Here is a 17610-nt window from a genome sequence, read left to right on the forward strand (position 1 = left end):
TTGCATAAGAGGATTATATGTAGAATATGCAAAGAACTCTTAATGAAATGATGAATTGAAATTTTAAAATGGGGAAAGGGTTTGAATAGCCGGTTCTCTAAAGATATGCAAATTTCCCCTTGAAAAGATGCTCAACACCATTGGTTATTAGGGAAATGCAAATCAAAATCACCATGGAATGCCACTACACACATTCTACAATGGATCTAAAGGAAGAAGCATTACTGAAGATGTGGAGAGATTGGAACCCTTTATACATTGCTAGTGGGAACAGAAAATGGTGCAGCCACCTGGGCAAGTAAGTTTTGATAAGGCTAAGCATGAAGTCACCAAGTGACCCAACAAATCTAAATGTGTGGTGTGTATGCTCAAGATAAAGCATGTCTATGCAAAAATTTGCACATCAATGTTCATGTAGCAGCATTATGTGTAACAGCTCCAAAGTAGAAAGCACCCAGAAGAATGGGTAGATACTAATTGAATATTCCTACATGGAATGATAGTAACAAAAAGGGGAGAAGTACTTCTCCAACACATGGACTTTAGAAACACAATGATAAGGAGAAGAAACCAACCAAGAACTACTATATATCCTAGGATTCCATGTATCTGGGGAAATGCCCAGAACTAGATAAATCTATAGGTAAAATGGATTACAAGTAGCCCAGGATTGTGGTGGCTGATGGCTCATGGGAGGATTCCCCCAGGGGTGATAAGAATAGGCTAAAGTTAAGGGCTGGAGAAATGGCTCAGCGGTTAAGAGCACTGCCTGCTCTTCCAAAGGTCCTGAGTTCAATTCCCAGCAACCACATGGTGGCTCACAACCATCTGTAATGAGGTCTGGTGTCCTCTTCTGGCCTGCAGGCATACACACAGACAGACTATTGTATACATAATAGATAAATAAATATTTAAAAAAAAGAATAGGCTAAAGTTACTTGTGGTAATGATTGCACAGGTCTGAACATACTTTGTCGAATTATACACTGCAAGTGGATAAGGGTTATTTGTGTGAACTTAATAAAACTCTTACAAAACAAATTTATGATCTGAACTGTTACTTGATGGGTCTTTATCCACGCCTCATACTCACAGCCTTTTGATTATTTTTTCCCTCATCAGAACTCAAGTTATTTTCTCTGCCAATTACTCAGTGTGGTTAAAAAAAAGTAAGTTTTCCAAATAAGAGTCAGCTTTCAGGAATTTCATCCAAACTGGATTTGTATATGCAGTAATCTACACGTACCCACACACACCCCTGTGGAACTCTAAAACGCTAGGTAGGAAATTGGAAGCTTTGAAGAAGTTTTTCCATTCACTAAGAAGATTGTGGCATCCAAGGTCATTTGATTGATTGGTTGGTTGGTTGGTTGGTTGGTTGGTTGATTGGTTTTTGAGAGACAGCCTCACTATTTTGCTTTGGCTGACCTGGAGCTCGCTCTGTAGACCTGGCCTTGAACTCACAGAGATCCACCTGTCCATGTCTCCCAAGCGCTGGGATTAAAGATATACACCACCAAGTCCGGCCATCCTAGGTCATTTTAGTGTGAGTCCATTCATTTCTTTTAATATCTGGAAATGGAAAGTTATACCAGAGAAAAAAATCTGCTAACCAAGGCTACACTGTGTGTGTAGGGGGAGGGGCCAGGCCCTTGTCTTTGGAGGGCTCCATCCTCTGGATTGTCAGCTTCTCCCCACACGCCTCTCCCAGGGAAAGGCCTCAAACACAGCATGAGCTCCAGGTGGCAAATGGGACCAAGAGCAGTCGTCATTCTCTCAGGTTCTAAAGCTCCCTGCTAGATGAGCTTCTCCAACCAGAGAACCAGGAGCCAAGCCCATTCCTACCAGACGAGGTTTCAGATGCCATGTCAAAGGAAGCACGTTTGAGTGGGCAAGGCAGAAGTCAGAGGGGAGAAGCATCTCACAGAGAAGCAATAGACTCTCCCTGCTCATAGGTTGACGTATGTGCACATACGGGACAGAGGTCCACATCTGGTCTCTTCCTCAATCGCTCTTCACTTTCTGAGACTGGGTTTCTCAGTGAACCTGGAGCTTACTGATTAGGCTAGACTGACTGGCCAGCAAGCTCTAGGAATCCTCCTGTCTCTACCTGACTCATAGTCCTAGAATTTACAGGTATGACTTTCCATGCCTGGCTTTCTTTTTTCTTGAGACAGAGTGTCACTGTGTAGCTATGACTGGCTTGGAACTGCTATGTAGACCAGGCTGGCCTTGAACTCACAGAGATCTGCTTGCTTCTGACTCTCAAATTCTGAGATTAAAGGCACGTCTACCGTACCTGCCTAGTTTTTCACATGGATTCTAGGAATGTAAGGTCAAGTCCTTTTGCTTGTACAGCAAGCACTTTAGTGACTGAGCCATCCCCACACAGTCCTCTGACAGGAGCTCTGACCCCTTTCCACAAAGCATGCTCTCCTCCTAGGAGCCAGAGTTATGTCTTACCTCAGCTGCGCTTCAAAGTGTGTTCTTTTTCTGGAAAACTGTAGCCATAGATAAAAGAGATGTGATGTAGTCTAGTCATTTGGGCTTCCTCTGTGTAAGGGAACCCTCACTACCCACACACGCAGCCTTCTCCTTGCATTCATTTCCTGGTAACCACAGATGGACAGCTGGCTGAATGGGTTCTAGAATAGAGCTAATTGTAAAAGGAATGGCCCTAATTCCCTCAGGCCTGTAGCTAAATAACCAAACCCCTTCCAGGCAAAAACAGTTCTAGGAGGGGGGAGCCTTGACTAGTAGGTTGGTTGGTTGGTGGGTTGATTGGTTGGTGGGTTGGTTGGTGGGTTGGTTGGTGAGTTGGTGGGTTGGTTGGTGAGTTGGTGGGTTGGTGGGTTGGTTGGTGGGTTGGTTGCTGTTTACAGCCTCTGGGCCCCATGCTGCAGGCTCCCCACTGCTTTATTCATGCCTGCCTGCTTGTCTCCAGTCCACTTTAGTCAGGATTTAATGAAAGTTTTAAGGGCAGTCCTTCAGCATTCTTGTGAGGCTTTGCAAAATCGTATGCTCCTGTTCTGAATGTGGTAAGAGCCAAAAAGAATTTTCAAATTATTAGAGCTGCTTTATGTTCCTCTGGGTCTGCACCTTTGACAGTTCACTTAGACAAAAAGAAAAAGAGAGGGAGCGAGCGAGAGCAGCAAATTACCCCTGCTATTTAGGTTTATGTAAGAAAGTGGTTTGAGGGATATTTTCTTTGTTCTTATTTTCTTTGGCCGAGTTCAGGAAATGCTTATTTTTTTTCTTCCATTGAAACTCAAAACTATATCTTTTAAAAAGTGAAATATTCTCTACCCAAATCTACATTTTAAAGTACTTAGAAGATACAGCCCTATTCATCACAGTGACATGGCAGGTGCCCCCCATCCCCCCACCAAGCTCTCCCCACTGTGGCAGGACTGAGCTGAAATGAATGGGCATCAGGCACACTTGCTGGCACACTCAAGCAGTTCCATCCGCATGGCAATTCGGACATGCCAGCCCAGAGGGATCAGTCGGATGAAGCGGGAAATGATGGGGGGCCTCAGTAAATTCTGGACTGTAGAACTCCGGTCTGAATTTCCATAGAAGACCTAAACAGAGGGAGGTGGAAATCTGGTCATATAATAGCCACATACAAATTGTGTGTCTGTGTGTGTGGGTGCGTGTGTGTGTGGGTGTGCGTGCGTGCGTGCCTATGTGCCACAGTATGTGTGTAGAAGTCAGAACACCACTTTCGGGAGTCCAATCAGTTCTCTCCTGATATGTGGATTCTAAGTCTTGAACTCAGGTTGCCATGCTTGGTGGCAAGTACCTTTATCTGCTCAGCCACCCCATAAAAATCTGGCTGGCTGATTGCAAACAGCTACATGCTCTGGGGACATTGCACTATCCAAAATGGTAGCCAATAGTCATGTGTGTCCAGTTAAATTTATATGAAGTGAAAGTACATGGAAATTTAGTTTCTCGCCTGTGTGTGTGTGTGTGTATGCACACACACACGCGGTAGGATGCCAAGGCCTTGTATGTGCCAAATAAGCACTCTCCCACGGTACCACATGCCCAGCCCACATCAGCTACATTTAAAGTGGTCAGCAGCTGCACATGACCCGTAGTCAGCATGGCAGCCAGTACAGATATGAGTATTTTTGTCATTACAGAGTCCGATTGGATGGTTGCTAGAATATGCATCTTGTCTCTTCACAAATTTTCCATTTTAATCCTTTGCCCTTTGACAAAAAAAAATTGAAAGGGTTCATCCCACACAAGAGAGGTGATCACGTGTTCCGAAAATATCCAGGGTACACTCGTCAAACCTGTAACTGCCTCTGAAGTTGGAAGGCAAAGCTTAAATGTGTGTTTCTACTGTGTTCCAAGTGACAAGTGCCTTTCAGACTTGGAAGACTATTTTTTACAAACAGACTAAACTAGAGGGAAAATTCTGGAAAGGAGAAGGTGGTGTTGACATAGAGATAAAAGGTTTGCTTAATGCTTTTCAGGAAGCAACATAAAATATTGTAGGTGCTTGACGCTATTTCTGAATTCTTCATACTCTTTCTAGGGTCATGGTGTTCTGCTCCATGACATAAAAGCATCTCATTTCCTCCTGTAACTGTCTCTTTAAAATATTTAACTGCTGCACTTAGCTTTATCTAGCCACAAAATAGGCGGCCCTCATTTGCAGTGATCTTGCCTTTCTTCCTAGCAAGAAGGCCTGAGCTGCCTTCTCTCTAAGCTGTTTGTCCTTCAGCATATCTAAGAGTCAGGAGAAAGTGAAGAGGGAGTTGATGGGATGTGGCCTGAGACTTCATGAATGGAGGTGGAGTGCCTTCAGAGTGTCACCAAGGCCTTCACAAGTCCAAGGCTTACAAAAGAATTCTAATGTCAACTGGTAAGGCCAGAGAATGAAATTAGGAGGTGCTGGGGGTGTGGCCCAATTGGTAGTGTGCTTGACTAACAAGCACAAAATGCTAGGGTCTGATCCCCAACACCACATAAACTGTCCATGGTTATACAGCTACAATCCTAGCCCTCAGGAGGTGGATAGGAGCAGGGGGAGCAGAAGTCCAAGGTTATCCTCAGCCATATGCAAATTAGAAACCAGCGTGGGATGCCTGAAACCTTGTAGTCTCAAAAAAAAGCATCAAAATGGTTTTTCCCACTGTGTCAGACTCCTCCGAACTTCAACCTGTGTTTGTCTTACTGTGCAAACTGCCACCATGGACTATAAGGCCTTCTGATTATCAGTCACACATATCTACATAAATCGATTAAATGTCAAAAATAGTCTGAGAAGAACTGGAAGCAGTGGCACACGCCTGTAATCCCAGCATTCAGGAGAGTGAGGCGAGAGAATCAGGACCAGCCTGGGCTGCACATTGAGAGGGCAGGAGAGAGATCGGAAATAGCCTGAAGAATTCCTTACTGTTGGGCCAAAAAAAAAGGGGAGGTAGCATTTCCATTTCCAAACAGCTAATGAGGTTTTTTTTTTTTTTTTTTGCAAAGACAGCCAGGTGCTTAATGTGGTTAGTTCATAGTGAAGATCTAGAACTCAGCCTGCAAGGATTAATAGATTAAGTGTGTCTGTACTGACACCATCTTTTAAATAGCCATTTAGGCAATTAATATTAGTTCATCTTAATATTAGCAATTGCTAATATTTTCAAACTTGTTTTTAGCATTGCTTTTACTGTTATGTGTATTCACGCATGCCTGTGTGTGGCTATGTGCCAAGGGAGTGCAGATGTCCTTGGAAGCCAGAAGCACCTGATCCCCTGGAACTGGAGTTACAGAACATTATGATCCGGGTGTTGGGAGCTGGACTCTGCTTCTCTGCAAGAGTAACATGTGTTCTTAACCACTGAGCCATCTCTCGAGCCTCAAAGTGGCTAACTTGCTAGGCTTCCTTTGCAGCTGTCAGTCTCAGTCAGTAGTAAGAAGAGGCCATAACTATGCAAATGAGTGCTAGCAAGTTAAGTCAGGCCCATGAAACCCCACGGTCAATGACCCAGTGAGTTTGGAACAGTCCAGATAGCCGGGGCGGTGTTTTTGAGTGATTACAGGCTGTTACTGAGAACTAGAAAACCACCTCTTTGGCATGAAAGTACAGCATTCATGTAGAAACTGCTAGTGGCCCGGGGTACCTCTGGGAAAGAGAGCAGATCATACAGTGGAGATGGAACGCAAATGACCCAACATGCAGAGGGGTCAGCGTTAGGACATACACATGGACAGCAGGCTGGGGCAAGTCTCAAGGGATGGTGACTTGGAGTGAGTCCCACTTACCCGATTGTTTCCAGTCTGGTCCTTATAGTAAATCCAGTTCAGGCGTTCATCGGTCCTGTATTGCACACTGTACTTTGTCATCCACTCATCTATGTCACAGCGTCCCTGGGTAAGGATACCCGAAATCACCTTGATCTCCTTCAAATCTATCTGGAGCCACTGGCTACTGTCCTGATACTTGGAAAGCCAAGCGCACCTGCCAGGAACACACCAAATTACCAGGAGCCATCCTCTATAAATCTCTACAAAAAGCCAACAAGTGACAGATTTTTGAGGGACTCCTAGCACCAAGGGGCATCATCCCAACTCGGGGATCCTCGGGGTCTTTCCTTAGGAGAGACTTCCCTGGCATCTTTAGCTGACGAGGTCTTCCTTTCTTTCCCCATTTCCCCAGCAGTTTTCATCCCTTGAGCTGAATGGGTGTGCAGGGCTGTGCTTCCAGTCTGTCTCCCCCTCGTCACTGTGTGTCACCAATGCCAAGGAAGTCACCAATGCCACCATTGTACTTGCAGTCCTTGGCACAACAAGGCACTCAGCTGGGGTTTGTTGAATAAGTGCTTTATATGGCATCCGTTTGTGAGACGGACCTAAGTTTTCAAAGCACATCTTTTTATTTTATTTTATTTTTTTAAGTATGTCTCCACCTGGGCTGCGTGCCCTACTTACCCGAAGCCTTGGCTGTTGAGCCGGGCCTTGTTTGCTGTCCATGAGGAGTACCAGCCAACATACTGCTCCGGGCTGGAGCAGGTGATCTGATCTGGTGTGACCTCTCCTGACTCGAAACCCAGGGGTTTGTGATAGGGGCATTCTGAGGAGGAAAAAAACAACACACACTCAAACCCCCACAACTCTAACCAGAGTGGCAGTGTGTGTATCTGTGGAGTTCCAGCTTCTCTGGGCCGCCCTGAGAAAGTTTTGAGATCCCATCTCAAAACTCAAACGCAGGAATGAACCCCTTATCCCTGAACTCCGACAGGAAATGGCTTTAAAGAACAAAGCAGGAACACTGGCACTTTGCAAGTGGAGGACATTTCGTGTCTCAGCATGGTACTAGATGCAGCAAGCTGGACCTCCTCCTAATTAGTGCGCTCATGGGATAGCGGTGAACTAAAGTAAATTGTTTGCCATAGAGACATTCACTCAACATCCATAAAAGCGGGTTCTATGGCAACCCCATGGGGGGTGTGTGAGAAATGCATTGCCTCCCTCATCCGTTTAGAGACCTAAATGCCAAGAGGTGCTCAGCAAAATGGCATACTGAAATGCCAGGCGGCCAGCTTTAGTTCCCTCATTATCACAGGTTGAACTGTGCTGCATATGAACATTAGGGTCTCTAATTGTTCTTGAGCAGCTGATGAAGCCAATTATAGGCGGAAAACAATGGTGAGCCACAGAAATGGCAATTACATACTGAGACTGACTTCCTGCTTGGGAATTGTCATTTTCTCCATGTCTGAAGAAAAATAAAGGACGACTATGATTAGGCAACAGCTGAAGGGGACTACTTCCTTTCAGATGGGGACAGCCAAAGTGGTCCTTAGGGGCTAGTTGCCTGCTGCTCCCTTCCCTTTGTAAGTAAGTCCTCACATTAAAACCAGCCTTGGGTTACCTTGCCAATTGACAGCAGAGCATCTCCCTTTTGTTTTGACAAAAACAAACCAGTTTTATTAAGGGGCAGTGATATCACTTGCTTTATTTATTTATTTATAAGTAAATAAATAAATGAAGCACATACACAATTTTAAAGCCTTTCCCAGAGTTTCTCAAGTTTGGACGTGACTCCGTGGTGTAACGTCTGATAGAGGACATACAAGAGAATGTCTGTAAGAGTTATCTAGTCCAGTTTTCTCTGTGTTCCCTCTTTGTTCAAGAGAATGTCTGTTAAGAGTTATCTAATCCAGTTTTCTCTGTGTTCCCTCTTTGTTCCTGCTGCCTAGATAGCAGGCAGTCGTGATAACTGGGGTAACTACAGGTCACTTGCACTCTGCGGGGACCTTCAGGATCCTTAGCCTGCTATCCTTAGGTAACTCTCTAACCCCTAGTCCTTTTCCTGCACGTCTGTACAAAAGTAATTCGATAAGCCACTTAGGTAGGCAACCTCTTACTCGAATCCTAATCCAGCTCCTCACTGAGATGCTATAGAAAACAAAAGATAACTTATATACATCCATTCACCTCCATTTGCTTCGTTTCCTACCTGAGAACGATACATTCCAAATAAGGCAAAGGAAATTATGTTCTCCATTTGTAAATATAAGTTCAAGCAAAACATGTGTATATGCTGTGGCATCATCACCTGGAACATTAACTAATAGGGGATGTTTGAATCTTCTTTGTAGACACCTTCCCAAATTCAGTAAAAACAGCCTGGAGCTGTAGACCAGTGGTAGTGTTTTTGTAGCGTGCACAAGGTCCAACACACACACACACACACACACACATACACACACACACACACCACCTTCAGAAATGGCCATGCCCTGCCCAGAGGCGCCATAGACAGAATAGCCGCAGGCTTCAGGCTAGGACAGCTCAGCTCTTTTCTACGTCTGTACGTCTCAGCGGGCCGGGACCAAGGGGACAGCATTTGTAGTTTATCAAGTGCTCAAGGCCTTGGAGTCTATTAGAATCACGCCAGCTTTCAGGAGAGAGGATCGGTGCTTTAGGAGCCACTCAATCACACCTGGTGTGGCCAAATCATTAGGGGACCTTGTTAGGAATTCAGTGGCTGGGACTCCACTCCCAGAGAGGAGTGTTTTTAACAAGCATACTTTGAGAGTGCATTTTAAAAGCTTTGGCCTGTCAGAGAAGACATTCTGTGGGCTGGTGGATTGAGAGAGCCAGACACCCAGCCCCCAACATCCCTCTAACCTGCAAGACAGAGTCTTGCAGAAGGTTGGAAAAGATCCCAGTGGCAAAAACCAGGGTTTTAATGGGCCTTCACCTGTCACTTAACCTGTTTGGTTTGGTTTGGGAGGACAAGGTCTCATGTAGCCCAGGCTGGCCTCAAACTCACTATGAACACTTGCTATAGAGTTAAGTCTGGCCTTGATTTCTCTGTGTTCACCTCCCAAGTGCTGAGATTATAGGTGTACGCCCACCTGTCTCCTCGGATTCTTTAATTTCTAAGATTTTTTCCTTTGTTTACCATGAAGGCACTTTACCAAATTAACTACATTTCTAGCCTCACTCTGTCCTATTCTAACTGAATATCTCTAAGTCAATGCTGCTTCCAACATCTAATGACCAAATTCCTTTGCTTTCTGACCCTTTCTCTTCAGGCTCATGGGCTAGAAGGGAAGGAAACTTGGTCCCACTTTCCAGTCCCTGTTGATGGCCATTTGCTCTTTCCATTACCTTTCATGGACTCTGGTGCTTTGTTTCCGCATCACCCACATGACAGGAGTAAGCTAAAGACCCGCAGTAGCAACAGCTCTCTTAACTCCCTCTGAGCCTATTTCCTCACCTTGTGAAATGGGCGCCATAGGAATAGTGCCTCGAGCCACGTGGAACAAGATAAAGTGAAATCATGTTTGGCACCTGTAGACCCTGAGTACAGAGCCTAGCTGAAAAGGAGCAGGCTGTAACACTGGTTGGTGGTGTTGGGTAAACTCATGAAGCTCAATGGATTCTTTCTCAGTTTTGCATGTTTTTCTTTGGACTTACCATGGCAGAAATCCAGCCCCCCCACCTCCCCTTGCTTGTCTGTCTTCCCCTACACCTACCCAACTGTCAACATCTTTCAGAATGAGAGACTTGAATGATGAGGCGACAGCCACAGCTTAAGGCAAAAGGAACCTTGTGGAGGCCTGAGTTCACTGGACACACATTTCCACTGAGGACCAAGAATGAGTTAGCCCTCTGGACACCCTCAGGAAACCATCTGGGGACTCTAAGGAAGTGTGGCCTAGAGAGACGTTCCACCATAAGCAGCCATATACTTCCTGGAGAGCCCAGACCTCACCCCCAGGCAATTCTTGCAAGCTTCAAAGGGGCTGATCCCTGTCAAACCCACAAAGAACATTACCTTCCCAAGTTTCTGCCAGTGATTTTGTTGTAAACAGCTACTGCACTATCGAGTGTGTGTGTGTGTGTGTGTGTGTGTGTGTGTGTGTGTATGCACATGCGCTGTGCTGTATGCAGGTGCGCCACAAGTGCACATGCTCATGTGGAGAGCAGAAGAGGATGTTGGGTGAATTCCTTTATCACCCTCTGCCTTAAGACAGGGTCTCTCCCAGCAATACCACTCTTGGGAATATATCAAAGAGAGGCGGTATCATACAACAAAAGTATATGCTCAACTATGTTCATAGCAGCATTGTTTGTAATAGCCAGAACCTGGAAACAGCCTAGATGCCCTTCAATGGAAGAATGGATGAAGAGTGTATGGGATATATACATATTAGAGTACTACTCAGCAGTAAAAAACAATGACTTCTTGAATTTTGCATACAAATGGACAGAAATAGAAAACACTATCCTGAGTGAGGTAAGCCAGACCCAAAAAGAGGAACATGGGATGTACTCACTCATATTTGGTTTCTAGCCATAAATAAAGGACATTGAGCCTATAATTCATGATCCTAGAGAAGCTAAATAAGAAGGTGAACCCAAAGAAAAACATATAGGCACCCTCCTGAATATTAACCTTCATCAGGCAATGAAAGGAGACAGGGACAGAGAACCACCCACATTGGAGCACCGGACAGAAATCTCAAGGCCCAAATCAGGAGCAGAAGGAGAGAGAGTACGAGCATGGAACTCAGGACCACGAGGGGTGCACCCACACACTGAGACAATGGGGATGTTCTTTCGGGAACTCACCAAGGCCAGCTGGCCCGGGTCTGAAAAAACATGAGATAAAACCGGATTCGCTGAACATAGCGGACAATGAGGACTACTGAGAACTCAAGAACAATGGCAATGGGTTTTTGATCCTACTGCACGTACTGGCTTTATGGGCGCCAAGGCAGTTTGGATGCTCACCTTACTAGTCCTGGATGGAGGTGGGTGGTCCTTGGACTTCCCACAGGGCAGGGAACCCTGATTGCTCTTTGGGCTGACAAGGGAGGGTGACTTGATTGGGGGAGGGGGAGGAAATGGGAGGTGGTGGCAGGGAGGAGGCAGAAATCTTTAATAAATAAATAAATTTTAAAAAAATTTAAAAAAATAAAAACCATCTTTAAATCAGAAAAAAAAAGACAGGGTCTCTTCCCACATCGGAGCACTGGACTGAGCTCCCAAAGTCCAGTTGAAGAGTGGGGAAATGAGAATATGAACAAAGAGGTCAACACCATGATGGGGACACCCACTGACACAGCTTACATAAGCTAATGGAAGCTCTCCAACACTCGCCAGATTGGGAAGGACCAAGCATAGGACCAAACTAGTCCCTCTGAATGTGGGTGACAGTTATATGGCTGGGGCAGACTGCGGAGCCACTGGCAGTGGCATCAGGTTTTATCCCTACAGCTTGTGCTGGCTTTTTTGGAACCTATTCTCTTTGGATGGATACCTTGCTCATACCTTGCCTAGTAGGGAGGGCCTTGGACCTTCCCCAAAGAAATGTACCTACCCTCTCTGAGGAGTGGATAGAGGGTTGGAGTGGAGGAGAAAGTGCAGGGATTGGGAGGAAGGGAGGGAGTGGGAACAGGGATTGGTATGTATAATGAAAAAAGATTGTTTTTTTTTTTTTAAAAAAAATAAGACAAGAGTCTCTTACTGGACTGAAGCTCAGTGTTTTTCTTGACCGGCTAGCTACCAAACTCCCATAATCCACCTCTCACCATTCACCAATGCTGAGGTCACATACACTGAAATGCCTAGTTTTTGTGTTCTTGGTTTTGGTTGTTGTTTTGATCAGGTTTCACCTAGTAGTGCTGGCTAGCCTGGAACTCACTATGTATACAATGCTGGCCTCAAGCTCATAAACCTGCCTGCTTCTACCTCCTGGGTGCTGGAATTAAAAGTGTGTGTCTCCACACCTTGTGATGCCTAGTTTTTGTTGTCGGTGGTGGTGAGGTTTTATGTTTGTTTTGTTTTGTTTTCAAGAGAGGGTTTCTCTGCCTAGCTTTGGCATCTGTTCTGGAACTCACTCTGTAGACCAGGCTGGCCTCGAACTCACAGAGATCCACCTGCTTCTGCCTCCCGAGTGCTGAGATTAAAGGCGTGCAACACAGTTTTTAATGAGGGTGTTGGGAATTGAACCTCGGGTCCTCAAGCTTGCACAGAAAGAATTCTTCCTATTGGTCCATCTCAAGTCACCTGGCAGCCCTTATGACATGATTCCTGTAGTCATTTTACTCTTAAAGGAAAACCTTGCACCTTTTATGGCGCAAGTGACCCTTGATGTGTAAGGACACATGTGGAATGGGTTGCTAAGGTACTTAACAGGGTAGCTTGCTTTATTCCGTCTGTATTTTATGGCTCTGTATGAGGCCCAGTCTTGTTTATAAAGAATATTCAGGGCTAAAGTCAGAGTATGGATGTTGCTCAGTGGTAGTTCTTTTCAACACGTACAAAGTGTATAGTTCACCAAGTACTTTGTGGCATGAGGCTCTTGGATTAATCCCAAGCACCACAACAGAGAACAAAGTTAACCTAAAGAAACCCAAAGAAAACTAATCCGGGTGGAACCTGCTTACAACTGTAGTTCTCAGGACAATCAAAGAGTTGAAGGTCCTCCTTGACGACAGCAGATCCTGTCTTTTAAAAGGGAGGACAGGGAAGCTCAGGAACATTTCTGATAAGAAATTCCTGAGATGATGAGTGTTACTCTGTGTTTGTGTATGTTAGAATTGAAAATACAAAATGATAATACAACACAGAGTAATAAAACAGAAAAATATTTATAAAAGATTATATGCATTTGCATAGCAAATAAATCTGGAGCAAAGTAAATTACTGAGGAACCACTGGGTTATCTTTGTTTTTATTTTTGTTTTTTGTAGTGCTGAGGATTGAACCTAGGATTTCACGCATGTTAAGCAAGTACTCTACCACTCAACTATATCCCCAGCCAGAACCCCTGGATTGTTTAGGCTTTCTCATGCCCCGCCCTGTTATACCCCATCCTTGAGAGGCCAGGCCGATCTTAGCTCAGCTGGGGAAAAGGCAGAATTGGTATTTGTAACAGTTTTAGCTGCAGCTAAAGGTCCCTGGTCTTCTAGTCTGTGGGTGGAGCCTCTAGGCTTTAACCTAAGTAGCCCTGTGCACTCTCTGGGCAGCTCTGAGTGACAGCACCCATACTTCTGTGCTTTCTAGGATCTTCCCTCCTGAGGCAGGCCCTGATGGAAGCACTCAACATCAAGATCCAGACAGACGAAGTGATATTCTTGGCATTCCACGAGAGACTGAAAGAAACTGTGACCAACGAGTGACTCCTGGAAGCTTGAGACTAGTCCTGCTGCCTTGAATCTTGTCTTTCACAGAACAGCCAGTTAACACAATGACATGGCTTTTGTTCTTTCTTCCTGAAGGTATCCATGGTGTTAGAAAAAAAATGCTACAAAGAGAACCTCAAGTTCATGGCAACTCCATAAGGGACCAAATAGCCAAAGCAGGACCTTCTCAGCTCCTCAAGTGGTTGACTTAATAAAGGCAATCCCCATAAACAATCCCTATTCAATTTCTTTTCTGTTTTTCTTCTTTATTTTCAATATATTTACTTATTTGGGGAGGGGTTGAAGGGAGTGTGCCAGCACACACACGTGGAAATCAGTGTATATCTGGAGGTCAGAGGACAACTTGAAGCAGTCTCCATCTCCCGCCGTTGTGTGAGTCCGGTCAGCAGGCATCTTGGCCTGCTGACCCATGCCACGGGCCCTCTTCATTTATTTTCGACATAGTTTCTTATATAATCCAGGCTGGCTTCAAACTCCCTCTGTAGCACTGAGTGCGGTCTTGAAATAATGGTCCTGCTGCTTCTACCTCCAGGGTGCTGGGATCATGAGCCCCAAAGGTCAAAGCCAGGGCTCTGTATGTGCTAGACAGGCCTCCCGCCAATAGAGCTGCATCCCCAGCCCCCTGTCTACTTCCCAAGAAGCTTCTTTGGAATAAAATCCCAGTGGATCTCATATTCCTACGGGAAACGTTTTGGCTAACAAAGGTTGGGCTCACAAAGGCAAGGCCAGACACAATAAGAAAGGAGGAGTGCCTACGGCAGCATGGATGGTGATGGAGCCGACCAGATAGGAGAAGGAAGGGACAAGGCTCCGAGGAAAACAGCAGACCTAATCTTGGCAGGCTCCACCTGGCTTCCAACAACACCCCTTCCCCCTCAACAAGGCAGCTACTCCCTTTATCTGTGGTTCCACCTTCATACGTATTCCTGCCTCTAAGTGTAGCGGGTTGAATTGTGGAGAAAGACTGCTTCGAATAAAGCTTCCATCTTTGGCAACTTAGAAGTCTAGGCACGCCAGGCAGTGGTGGCGCACGCCTTTAATCCCAGCACTCGGGAGGCAGAGGCAGGCAGACCTCTGTGAGTTCAAGGCCAGCCTGGTCTACAAGAGCTAGTCCCAGGACAGGCTCCAAAACCACAGAGAAACCCTGTCTCGAAAAACCAAATAAATAAATAAAATGAAAAATAAAAAAAAATAGAAGACTAGGCACTAGAGACAGCCCTTTGTCACCTCAGGAGACTGGGGAGGGTGGACTCACTTCCTGCTTTGCTTCCTCCCCCTCTAAAACCCTTGTGCTTGCTAGAAGAAGCAGTGACCACCTGTACCCTTTACCTGTGCCCCGGTATGGTTCTTCCCCTTCGGGCATAAGAATGGAGAGTGCCCTGCAGGATTAGTCCAGGGGTCTCAAACTGTGGCTCTCAAACCCTTTGGGGGATCAGACAACCCTTTCGCATATCAGATATTTACATTATGATTCATAGCAGTAACTAAATCATAGTTATGAAGTAGCAACAAAATTGTCTTATGGTTCGGGGACACCACAACTTGAGGAGCTGTATTAAAGGGTCACAGCATTATTAGGAAGGTTGAGAAGCACTGGATTAGAGGGTCTTCCATTGGGAGGAGGCATATCTCCCCATCCACAGCAGAAAAAAAAATCATTTCCACTAAATGGTAACTCTCACCATGGCGGAGCCAAAGCCTTTGTTCCTGACTTCCTATCAGTGCCCAGCACACAGTAGGTGTGCAGCTAAAGTCATTGAACAGATTTATAGATGCATTACAGAAGATCCTTTAAGACTGGGCAGATCACACCAGCATTTAACAGCTTCATGAGTCCCCACCAAACATAGTGAGACAACATTTCTAAGGAAAAACCCCACTTCGCTGAACAGCCTTCCTGTCCCCCAGCTCCCCATCCTGACCTCACAGTTCTCTGAAGAGACTAAGTTTCTGATGAGGAAAGAAGACTGAAGGGCACTGTCATAACCGGGAGAGGGGTGGCCAGACCAGTTTCATGCACAATTGGCCCTGGGCCATGGAAAAGATTAAGCCTTACAAATATTTGCAGAGACAGTGCAAGCCTCTGCAAGTCTGCTCTGATTTCTCAGTGTGAACTCCAAGGACATAACAAAACAAAAGAACCAATGTCTAATAAAGGCTGCTGTGTTGGCCAAGTTCAACACAATGACGCCTTGTCCTATCCGTTCCTCCTAACAGCCCCACAGAGCAGAGTCACCAAACTGTAACCTCTAAATCAAGTTCGACTCATCACCCATTTGTTCTGTTAGTGACAGTGTCTCACTGTATAGCCCAGGCTGGTCTCAAACTCATGATCCTCCTGCCTCTGCCTCCCAAGTGTTGGGAATCACAGGCTTGTACCACCATACCTAGGCTCACCAGTGCCTGCTTTATTATAAAATGTTACTGAGACACAGCCATGCTTATGCGTTCATACAATGCCTGTGGCTACTTCCAAACCCACAATGGCAGTAGGTAGTGTTGGCCAGGACCACACCATTTTGTAGAGCTCCTCCATTTTGGCTGAACTCTGACAATCCAAGAAACAATAATAATTTGGTTTCTAGAACTGAAGCAACTTGTTTTTCCAGATTCTTGCCCTCCCTACCCTCAAAGTTGATTTGGAGACAGCCTGACTCCAAGTACATACTATGGACTACTCATCAATCACAGGACATAGAACCCACTCCTTCCTCTGATATCCATAAGAAGGGGACTCCCCCCCACACTCAGTTATTTTCAGATTGTGTTGACAGTTGGGTCTCATCTGACCATCTCAGTCAAGCAGAGAGGGAAGGAGCATGTTGGAGCAGTGGCCAGTGTGAGATGTGATTCCCACAAGTGGGCATGGGAGAAAACACAAGCAGAGGAACTGGGCTTTGGAAGGAGGAATGGTAGGGTGTTGAGCCACTCACCTGGAATACAGTCTAAAGAGGCAGCTCCAGCTGACCACAGAGCATTGGCTCCTCCCTGGCAATCACATTTGCATGCTTTGTGGTACCAGGGGTCCTCGCCCTCATCCTGCAGGCAGTCAGAGTGATACAAGTCATAGAAGTCACAGTCAAAGACAACTGGCCAGTGTACCACAAGAAGCTTGCTTGCAAAGGTCAAACTCACTCCTTATAGCGTGTGCCTCTGAACGCACACGGTGGCCACTTTTCTTTGATTTCATGTTACTTTTTTCGCTTGGGTTGTTCTCGCTGCTGCTGCTGTTTTTTAGACAAGGTCTCTCTCACGTATCCCAGGCTGACTTTAAACTCACTACATAGCAGAGGATGACCTTTAACCCCCCCATCCTCCTGTGAGTGCTGGGTTTATAGATGGATGCTACCTTGCCCAGTTTATATGGTGCTTAGGACCAAATCAAGAGCTTCTTCATGCAGGCTAAGCAAACATTCTTCCAATGAAGGTACCCCAGCTCTATATTCCATTTTTACACAATGTGTATGTGCATGTGTGCTTAGATACTCATGTGTGGTGGCTAGAGAACAGCTGGATGCCTTTCTCGGGAATTCCAGCTGCTTCCTTTGAGGCAGGGTCTCTTATCTGCCTGGAGCTCACCAATTAGGCTAGACTGGTTGGCCAGCATGCCCAGGGATTCTCCTATCTCTACCTCCCCAGCACTGGGATTACAAGCTCCTGCCAACATGCCCAAAATGTTTTCTAAGTTCTATTGAATGAACACAAGTCCTTGTGCATGAGAAGCAAGTGATTTACCAAATGAGCCATCTTCCTATTTCCTTTTTTGTTTTGTTTCAAGCTAGGGCTGAATTCAGCACAGGTTGACTGACCTCCAACATTCCGTGTAGCCAAGGATGGCCTCTAACCTCCTGCCCCTCCTGCTTCTACATCTCAAATGCTGAGTTTAAAGATGTATTCCACCATAGCCTTCTCATCTTTGATTCTAAATAAG

General features: G+C 45.6%; 1 protein-coding gene across 1 annotated transcript in view; it reads left to right on the forward strand.

The window, feature by feature from the left end:
• LOC121441307 (cyclin-dependent kinase-like 5) overlaps window positions 1–13655 on the forward strand; it is a 93476-nt gene extending 79821 nt beyond the window's left edge. Inside the window, exon 17 of the mRNA XM_041642443.1 lies at window positions 13540–13655. Within this exon, the coding sequence (XP_041498377.1) occupies window positions 13540–13655 (116 nt within the window). The remainder of the gene's footprint in view (window positions 1–13539) is intronic.
• The last annotated feature ends 3955 nt before the right edge of the window (window positions 13656–17610 follow it).

This window comes from Microtus oregoni, unplaced genomic scaffold (assembly GCF_018167655.1).
Source record: "Microtus oregoni isolate MIOR12 unplaced genomic scaffold, Mior012 000074F_ref0000038, whole genome shotgun sequence".
NCBI lineage: Eukaryota > Metazoa > Chordata > Mammalia > Rodentia > Cricetidae > Microtus > Microtus oregoni.